We start from the raw sequence: 10,984 nt of genomic DNA, 5'->3' as shown, positions 1-10,984 counted from the left end.
TTACGTTTATTCTCTGTAAACCTTTACAGTTTAGAAGAGTACCTTAATCTGCAAATTATAAAGCAAGCAGTACCCGTTTCCTCTGCCGTATAACCAGTCAAGTTTTAAATAGGGTACGATAGGTGTGAAGTAATGTATTTATAATTTGTGTTCCTTCATTATTGGTGGTTGTGGGTTTGTTATAATGGTGTAGTCAAATCTAACTATTTTATCAGACAAAACAGAAGTGGAACTGATGGTTTTAAAATTTGGGACAGATTTACACAAACAATATCCCCAGCAATGATATTTTGACTTTTTAAATTTGAAAAATGAACGAGTTGTTGAATGAAAACATGCATTGTATGAAAATTGCTTCTAAAGAGTTCAAGATAATCATTAGTATTTTAACACCATATTTCTACCCTTTCTCCTCCAGGTTTTCATTGTGGAAAAGGGAGAACTCTGTTTAACTACAAATTTATACTCATTTAACAAGTTAGTTAAATTTCTTTATAAAATGAATATAAAAGTAGTAGTTTATGTTTAGCCCACTAAAATGAAAGTTTAACCTAACAGTCTGAAGAACTGTTAATTATGTTTTGCTAAAAAGTACAAGTTAGCATCAATTTAGTTTTTAATTACTTGGATTTTTAAATTACTATTTATTATTTAACTTGTTTAGAAAAAAGTTTATTCTTCAGCAACTAAAACAAATAACTATCAGAGCTACAGTTTTCTTCTTGAAAGTAAAACTTAATTCTGTATTAATGCTCATAGTTTTTATTAAAGTTGCTTGTTTGTTTTTGAATTTCATGCAAAACTACATGAGGGATATCTAAACTAGCCATCCCTAATTTAGTAGTGTGAGACTAGAGGGAAGGCAGCTAGTTATCACTAGCAATTCTTGGACTACTCTTTTACCAATGACTAGTAGGAATGACTGTTATATTATAATATCCCCATGGCTGAAAGGGTGAGCATATTTGATGTGAATGGGATTTGAACCTGCAACCCTCAGATTATAAGTTGAGCGCTTTAACAATCTAGCCATGGCAGGCCTTCACTAAATTAAGCACCGATACTTTCACTTGAGTATCAAGCGAATGCATCATGAATTATAACTTTTATAAAATGCATTTTATAGACAAAATAAATTAAGTTTGTTAGAATTACACTTTAGTTTTGTCACATAGGCTATTATAACAACAACATGCAAATTCTTAATTGTCAAAAAACGAGATGAAATCAGACAAGCACACACACACGTTGACTGTTCCAAAGAAAAATGAGAGAAAATATGAAGTGATGTCATTTTAATGTCTATTTTGAAAAGAAGTCTTCATACTAGTAATTCTGTGAGTTAATTTTACTGCACATGTACAAAATTGGTATCATACTGCCATCAACAAAACAAGTCTTTGTTCTAGACATGTAATGCTTAGATGGAGACTATCTTCATATGAAGATTTAGAGTTGCTCAGAAGTTGTAGTCCACACATGATTGGCAGACTTTGGAAAGCATTTTATATTACAGAGTGCTTTTGCATATATCCTTAGAGTGAGAACATATATGATAAGTAAAATAGCTAGTGCTTCTTCTGGCACTTCCCACCCAGTGTGGTTGTTATAAAGTGCAAACACACACAGTAACACCTATGTTTAATTTCACACTTTACTAGACATGGACAGAATTTACCTAGTTTTGGACTTGAAAGTAGAAAAATGTAAAACTTTGTTGCTAAATATAAATACAAGTTATTAGAAAGTTGGATATGCAATATCTGCATGCCCTATCTAGTTCTAATAGTCTTATAATATTAACTATTACTTATAACTTAACAATTAACAAAAGTCTATAATGTGAATTAATAACCTAATTTACGTACTATGTAAAATGTGATGGTAAAGCAATATTGTTCCATTTTTATATCCATTCCTGTTCTTTAATTCAATGTTTATTCCTGTTAACTAATGTTATGATTTTTTGTTTTGAATTTGAAATCAGGTAGTATTTAGAAACACACATATAAATGAACAGTTGACTTTAAACCATCCATTTTTTTTAAATGTTCTACCAAACTATTATCCTCTTGTTATGAGAGGTTTAGACAGTTCAACTGGAAAATGAAAATTTTAAAGGAAACAACTGTTCTGGTAATACCAGTCCGTTATAAAGAATCTGTTCATAAAAAAAATATACCAACAACAAAATATATTTCACTTTAATAAGATTAAAAACAGGATTTAGGTTATTTTGGTTGTTTCAATAACTGGTTAAACTATTACATGTATAAGATACAGATAAAAATAATATATATTGAATAGTTCATAAAAACATTTCTATTTGGAGATGTACAGTATTTCAATGGATTTACTACAAAACATAATCCCTCTTTATATCAATACATGTTCTGGGTCATAACAGTTAAAACTAATCATCTGTATATCTTACACATAATGTGTTCTTTTAACTTTCATTACACTAGTTTCTCTCAAAACATTGGAATGAATGTTATCAACAGATTTGTAGAGTGCAACCATGTTGTACTAAAGGGCAAACCTGACTCTCTGTCAATAGAATACAAACAACTGAAATATAAAGCACAATTCTATTTAAGTAATGGGGAAAATGCAAATCTGTTTTATTAATAAGAAAGAATAGTATATATTTTTTTAAACTACAACAGAAAATATTAAACAAGTATTTATTGTGAAAACCATTTTACTAGTTTAGCAGGAGGCTTTTGTAAAAGATCTGGCAAAACATTTTTTTGTTACTTTGTATAATGTTTTAAAGCAAACTATGTTAAGTCAAATTTATAAATATCAAAATCAAAGCTGCCATCTTCCTGTAGACATAGTTTTGTGATTAATTACTTTGTTCATGTGAATTAGAGTACTACACCCCTTGATAAAATATTTGTATATACAGTCTTTATTGTGCTTTCCACACACACTATACAAAACACAGTACCATGAAGGGCAAGTGTAAATTAATTTTCTGTAATCTGCTCAGAAATGCAATGTGAAGAAGCAGTGCCAAAAATATAACTGACAAGCATCATAATGTAGCACCTACAATATACTTGAGACCAGGTGTCATACAGTTTAGATTTGTGATCCACAATATCGTGGAACATCTAGAATATATCTAACATATTTTATACTAAGTCTATGACTTCATACAGTTGATATCATAACACTCTATTTACAGAGGCTAATAATTTTTGTGGGCCCTGGTGTTGAGCCCCCTATATCCCCAACCTAAATCCTCCACTGTTTATATATAAACTTTTATAAAATTATCAGTGGTGTACTCAAAGGAAAGTGAGAGTAAACTGTGTTTATCCACTTCTTACTTGGGGAATATGGTCTTTACTAAGTACTCAGTCTTTAGTGCTAAACTTTCCAATACAGAACTTGGACCACAACCACAAAAAAAGGTCAATTTATTTATTCATTTATTTTTAAACACCATAGCACTGAACAAGATATATGAAGACATGATGTGTGTAATGAGTTCAAATTAACTAACATTGTGTATAATGATGAAATGTTTTGAATATTGGGTACTAATGTGTAATTATTTTAATATCTGACACAATATATTGTAATACAACATAAAATACTTAACTTTGTGTGATAACAATGATTAGAACTCTTGACACCAGGTATCACGATGACATGCCCAAATAATATGGAACAACAGTTAGGATACCAGGTATCAATAATAATGAAATGCTTGAATAATTTGGCATAGTGTTTAAAAAACTTCACACTAGATATCATGATTACATGTGAAGAGAACATGGAGTAGTGTTTGAGATGCTGGACACCAGCTATCATGGTATTTAATACTAATGTCAGTTAAAACTATGTTACATGTAGTTTTCATTTAACTAGTCCAGGGGTGGGAAACCTGCAGCCTTTTGTGTGTTTGTCTGAAAATACTAAATCCACTTTTTTTTTCATGATGTAATGCCAAAGATCCATATCGTCACTGAGGTGGCCTTACTTAGCAGAGATCAACTCACCTCATCAGTTGATTACCATAATCCAATAGTATCACTGTTTACCAGTGCTTGTATCCTTTAAAACCGAATCTTCAATTTGTGTACCATTTCCTAAAATTTTTAGTGGTATCCCATTCATGTCAACAAATAGGAAAAGAACACTGAAGAAAAACAGAGTATTTGATGAAGAATGGGAATTGTAATATTATGTTGGTGCTGTAGAAGATAAAATGAGGTTTTTGCTCTGCAACTCTATAATTGCAACAGTGAAGAAATACAATGTATATCAGCATTACATAACTCATAAGGACCGCAAATATGCTAAACTGGAAGGAGAATACCAAAAGTCTACACTTAAGAAAATGATGTTAGAATAAGGAACTGAAGTCACTGAAGCAACTTTTAAAGTATATATATATATATATATACTGGTAAAAAGTAAGCCATTTAGTGATGTGGAAATTATAAAAGAATGCATTGTTGAAGTTGTAGGATGTTTAGACTCAGATGAGGTGAATAAGTACAAGAAGGACCATAACTGATTGACAACATGAATTAGCCCTCAGTGTAACAAAACAACTTCATACAATATGCAGATATACAAAAGCAAAGATATTTATTATTTGATTGCCTTGAATGAATCCACTAATGTTACCGACTCAGTGCAAGTATTATTTTTTATTTGTGTTGTAACTGCAGATTTTCATTGCCACGAGGAGTTACTTGCTTTGGGTACCCTTATGGTAAGAACATGTGGAACTGACATCTTCACTAACTTTAAAGAAAAATGCCATGAAGCAAAACTCAATTTATGTAACTTAGGAAGTGTGTGCACAGACAGTGCACCTTCTCTGAAAGGGAAATGTGAAAGATATTTATCACTATTACAAAAAGAATTGCCAGATCCTGATACTTTTATTTCCTTTCATTGTCTTTTACATCAACACAATCTCCGTGGCAAATCGACTTTAAGTGGCACATTAAATGATATTGTAAACTACCATCAAGCAAATGTTTTATGCCATAGCCAATTTTACAACAACTTCATCTTAATGATGAAACATTCAGTATGAATCTGCCATATCATTCTAAAGTGCACTGGTTATCACAAGGACAAATGCTTGTCAAACTTTTATCTTTGCAAAAACAAGTCACAAGGTTTTTTGAGAAACTAAATTAATCATGTGAATTGTCAAAACAGGACTTCTGGATAAATGCTGCATTACTGTGGCATAATGTCATAGCACAATGATCTGAATATTTTTTGCAAGGTAAAACTAAATCTATACATGATATATGGCTAAAAACTTCAGGCATTTTGGAAACAAATTGACTTTTTTCAAAACTCCCCTAACCCAATCAAAACTTTCTGCTGCACTAACAAAAGTAATTAATGAACAGGATACAACCAACCAAATACAATACAACCAAATCATTAAAGAAATGTGACATGAAAGAATACACAGTTGTTCTAGACTTCCTGATTGAAGAAAACAAGAGGTTTGCAGATTATGAGAAACATGATCTCACACTGAAACTAGCTTTTCAACCACATTGAGTTGATGTCTCCAAAACACCTGATAACTTACAGGTTGAAATGAGTGACCTTTCAGAAAATAATATTCTGAAGTCTCAATTTGATGCTAAGAAGGATCCCATTAAAATATGGAAAAATGCTGTTGAATACCCATGTCTACTTCAACATATTCATCAAATGCTGTCTTGTTTTGGCACAACCTATTTTTGTGAATCAACATTTTCATTTATGACACAAATTAAACACGTTTAAGATATAAAATGACAAATATTTACATGGAGGACCAATTAAAACTACAGTAAACAATGTTGGAACCAAATATTTAATTCCCATCCTATGATAAGCAGTCACAAAAAAAGTCAATGTTTTTTAAGTTTTCCACTTCTTATTAGTTCTGCTGTCCACTTTTTCAAACAAATAAATGTCTCTTCTGAATTTTTTTTTTGTTTAAAAATATTGTATAATAACAGGCTTTAATTAAAATTAGTCAATATCTGGACAAAAATATAACATTTTGATGTATATGATAAATTATCAACATGCAGCCTAATAGAACTTGGGTTAAATTAAATGTAGCCTTCCAATGTAAAAAAGGTTCCCCACCTCTGAACTAGTCTATAATTTATTTAGTAAGTGTTCATTCTACATCTACTGTTATTGAGAGGACATATTACTGGAAATATCATTAGTGATAGAATACAAGATCTTACTGAAATTCATCGTCACTTTTTATCATCATTATACAGGTTCCAAGGTCATCAGAGCTCAATATTCTATCTTAACCAACGAGATGCTAAAATGAAAATAATATCTTGCTCAAATAATATTGTTCTATATAAACTGTAGATCATCATTACTGTACAGTTTTTCTTTATACCTGAAGAAGCCAGTTATGACATCACAATATTTCTTAAACAGGTCACTAAATTTGACTAAATTGTTCAGTGTAAATTACTGCTCAATCTCAACCAACTTCTTTCTTTATTCAACATAGTTTTTAACATTTCACCTTAACTTTCAAGAGTGAATGAAGTCTTACTGGCAAAGAAGATCTCATCTCACCATTATTCACACCATTAAGCTGCTGTGATGATAAACTCACACTCTACGATCAAGTTCCAACAACTAGTACAGTTAGTTTTTGCATATTTAAAACTAAAGTAAAATATTTCATAGTTATTTTACTACCAGTAAAAACTACAATAGATGACTTCCTTAAGTTGCTTTTTTTTTTACAAATTTTGTAACTATTTATTTCCTAGAGATTATAAATTATGTTTCTGAATTTGCTTACTTCCTTTGCATTAACAAACTCTTTTTCCTAGCAGTGAGAAGTGTTTATGATGTGGCAAAGAATCAAAGTAACAAACAAGACTAAATGCATGTATAATTTATCACACGTATTAATGAAATAAAATCTAATTTACTGAGGTTTAATATCAAGCATTGAAAAAATGCTATATAATAACTGAAGTGTAATATGTTTTTACAGCTTGAAGAATTTTCTCAACATGAACAGGTAAAGGGCAGAATGTTATAAGTTCCAGATTTTTCAAGATCAAAGCTCATTATTAACTGGTATATGTAACAATTATAACATTAAGTAAGGAATGAAAACATTAATCACTGCTTTATATTATATTCACATCCTTCTTATCTACATGATTGTCACCTTAAAAATTCAAAAACTTGCTCAAAACTCAGAAATATATATAAAAAATCTCACTTTCTGAAATGGAAATGTATTAACAAAGTAGAAGTTAAACAAGAATATCAACTATCAGTAAAATAAGATATTAAAATTATATGGAAGAACACATTAAAACACATTTCTCAATATAATCTACACCTCAACACTTTGAAATATACATTTTACCTCTTTCATTTGATCTGAAAGTACTACAAAGGATAAAAATTAAGCTAGATATTAATAAACATGGTTTTCTGTTCCTAAATTCTGAAATGAAAGCATTTTACTTTATTGCTTTTAACATTTGTCTTAGTGGGCTCACATAATCACACTAAAGTATCTGCTACATTTTTAGAAACTACATAGAAAAAATGTATATCACCGAGTTTATATGTAAACGTTACTCAATTTAAATCTAGGCCTAATGTGGCAAAGTAATAGAATTCTTCACTATGTTAATAAACATATTTTCTCATATTCATGTGTTAAGAAAATGTCAAACTATACAGCATCTCTAAATTAGTCATTATAAAATTAATTTTCTATACTTTTTGCCAATAAAATGTTTTTAAATTTTCTACATGAACTAAAAACCAATCTAAACATTTAATATGAAAGTAAGTCTTTTAAAAGTTAAAGTTTCTTATAATAAACAATGATATCCCAAAATAACAGTATATTGTTGCTACATAAATTATTAAAAGAAGCAGGTTGTGTAAATCTTAACCCTCCAATTATAAAAAAAAGTTACAGTTTTGGTAGTGAGAGAAAAGTAGCTTATAATTATGAAAGCTGATGTTAGCAAAATATAATACAAATTTATCTGTTATATTATAAGTATTTATATAGATGAAGCAAGTGTTGGTTACAGGGCCTATTGTCTATTTGTACTTGTTCTTTTGACATTAAGGATACTGTGAATCATAACACATCTATCAATAACCTGAAGTATTTAATATCTGCAACAAGTAAACTTATAAATCTGTACAAATATTCAACAAAAAAAATTATTATGAAAACTGGTAAAAATACAGTGCTTGTAAACACTAATCAAATATTGAACTTTAAAGTTCAATCTCATACCTCAAACCTAGTATCTGTTAATTTTCTAGCTGTCACAAGTCAAGTATATATAGCAGCTTACCAATCTGAAAGAAACAGAAATTAAGTTGAAACTGTTTCATCTAGTTTAAGTATAAGGCATACGCAGTCAAAGAAACAAAAATTATGTTGGAGTTTTCATTTAGTACGAGTATTAGGCATACACAGTCCAAGAAACAGAAACTATGTTGGAGTTTTTTTATCTAGTATACGTATTATACATACACGGTCAAAGAAACAGAAATCATATTGGAGTTTTTCATCTTGTATAAATATTAGGCATACATAGTCATCAACTGAGGGTTGTTATTGGCACTTAAACTGCTATCTCTTCCCACAAACAGATTTTTCTAAACTCTCCATATTCATATAATAAACATGACAAACAGAGTACAGCAGTTAATAACAGTTGTCAGATAATCTACAGTTCACTCATATTCAAACCATTTCTTATAACTTCACAGATGTCACTTCTTCTGGAAGGTTTAACAAGTGTGATGTGCAGCGGTTGTCAGAGGTAGGCCTTTGTTGAAGCTCTTGAGACAACATGACACAGTTTGTTAGAGGAAGATTGTGTTCTTGTCGGTAAACATCCCAACGAGCATCATCAGATTCATGTGTTAAATACCTAGAGCCCACTTGTGCTTCCAGCTCATGTAAATCACACCACAACTGATAATCCTGAAAAGTAAAGTACCCTATTTCTTTACAAAATAGAATGTAGATACTAAATCGCATATTTGGTAATTATTATTTAACATTCCTGTTATGAGGTATTACCCAAACAAACTAAAGTCATTTTATCTGTAAACCTGGACATTACTTTGAGCTTAAAAATTATAACAATTATATAAACAGTGTATTACCATTATATGACTAATGAACATATATCAACTGAAATGTATATGCCAGACTTAATTTGAAGAGTAGCAATTTTCCAAGTATCTTTTTAGAAGAAATAAAAACTAAGAGTGGACGGGATTCAAACTCATAATTCTGCTTACAGGATAAGGAAGTAAACCAAGTAAGCTACAGGTCCACATATATTTTTAGTTTAAAAACAATATACCACCTTCATATGATTAATTAATATGTAATACAACCACATGTAAGAGAAATAGTACATATGAAGAGTAAGTCACAATTCTGTTCAGTTAGAAATATCATACTGAAGAAATGTGGCAAGTTATTCAACAAAAACCAACATCTTGTAATAGGTTAGAATCCACAAAGGCAAAAGCTGACCATATGCCCTTGCAAACACTACACAACATAGTCATATTAAGAAGGCTTTTTAGATAGAAAAGTGACATCACATGTACAAAACTGATGAAATGTACCAATCCAGGAAACTACTGGTGGTATGTGATGACACCAGACAAAATGTATGTGTACTTGATGACTTTAACAAACCTCTTCCCATTTATTTCTGGTAAATGGGGTAGGGTGAGATTCCATTAACTAATAAATGCTAAGTCTTGATACTTTTTGAAGTGATCCATGATAAATGACAGATATTGCATTGCAATAGGTATTGATACTATTCAATAAGAACATATACTGGTTGAGTCACTGGATGTGACATCTACGATTTCTGTTTGATCAGACTGTTGAAACAAGTGCTTGGAAACTGTTGTATTTGTATATTAGGTGGATTAATTATGGAAAGCATGCAGGACGATGTGAAGTGGTTTGAACATGACAGCCTTGCAATGGAAACTATACTACAAAGCTTTGTCAAAATGCAAAGTCACCAGACAGAGCATGATTGGATAGGCAACATGAACCGTAATTATTGAAACTATAAAATCATTTTAATACAATATACTCAATTCTCTGTAAAGGTAAGAGGTAAGTGAGCATAGTCCTACAATTTGTAAAAAACAAGTATATAAATGTAGAATACACCTTTATCATCATAACAAATAAGAGATCCATATTCTATAAACATAGCTAGCTAATAATGCAAATATTATATGTCCCTACTAAGGGTAAAAACTTTTGTTTTCAATAAGTCAAATACTGGTGTTAATAAAAGTTCTGTGCCACCTAGTTATCAAATGCTACATTTCACATAAATTTGAAATCTACCTATTCAAAACCAAATACTGTTTCTTGTTGTTTGGATAAATTAAGTTATATTTTTGTAACAGGAATTGAAATTATATTTTTTGTTGCAGTACTAGTACCACTTAGTGTTGTGATCAACTCTTGACTGTCTCTTTTAGAAATGCAAGCATATCAGAAAAACAAGTAAAAGGCCTAATACACTTTCCCTTTTTAGAACTTTTAACAAAATATTACAATGTTTAATAAAACCTAAGGGTTGCTTCTGATGAAAAAAAAGTTTGGAAGTCAGCCTCGGAGATTTTGCTTCCATTCCTGAATTGGTCAGAGTTGTACTTTTCAACCATTCACATGTACTTGCTGATTACCTCCCATGCTCATGTCTAGTCAAAGCCTTTTCTTAAACTTCATAAGGGATAAATTGGATGTGATAGAGCAGGTTAGTGATAGATATAAGTTTTTGGTACCTCTACTAGCAGTTGGTACAAGTAATCATTCTTAATAACTTTAAACCTAGGCTTAGTTTTTTGTGATGCTACACTAAACATGGCATGGAAAATTTAGAGAAAAACAAATTTCACTTTTAAGTAAATT

At 30.4% G+C, this 10,984-nt stretch overlaps 1 protein-coding gene and 1 long non-coding RNA gene across 6 annotated transcripts in view; one reads left to right on the top strand and one right to left on the bottom strand.

Moving 5' to 3' along the window:
- Positions 1-128: 128 nt before the first annotated feature.
- LOC143229810 (uncharacterized) lies at positions 129-10,670 on the top strand. Its single transcript, XR_013016081.1, has 3 exons — positions 129-477; positions 8,788-9,011; positions 9,974-10,670. It is a non-coding gene; the product is annotated as an uncharacterized LOC143229810 (long non-coding RNA).
- LOC143229808 (serine/threonine-protein kinase D1-like) overlaps positions 6,948-10,984 on the bottom strand; it is a 92,124-nt gene continuing 88,087 nt past the window's right edge. For all 5 annotated transcript variants that reach the window (XM_076462602.1, XM_076462600.1, XM_076462601.1 and 2 more), the window contains one exon: positions 6,948-9,004. In XM_076462602.1, the coding sequence (XP_076318717.1) occupies positions 8,774-9,004 (231 nt within the window). In that variant the 3' untranslated portion in view covers positions 6,948-8,773. The remainder of the gene's footprint in view (positions 9,005-10,984) is intronic.

This window comes from Tachypleus tridentatus, chromosome 10 (genome assembly GCF_004210375.1).
Source record: "Tachypleus tridentatus isolate NWPU-2018 chromosome 10, ASM421037v1, whole genome shotgun sequence".
Taxonomy (NCBI): domain Eukaryota; kingdom Metazoa; phylum Arthropoda; class Merostomata; order Xiphosura; family Limulidae; genus Tachypleus; species Tachypleus tridentatus.
The sequence above is the reverse complement of the archived record's forward strand: the minus strand, read 5'-3'. Positions and strand labels throughout refer to the sequence as shown.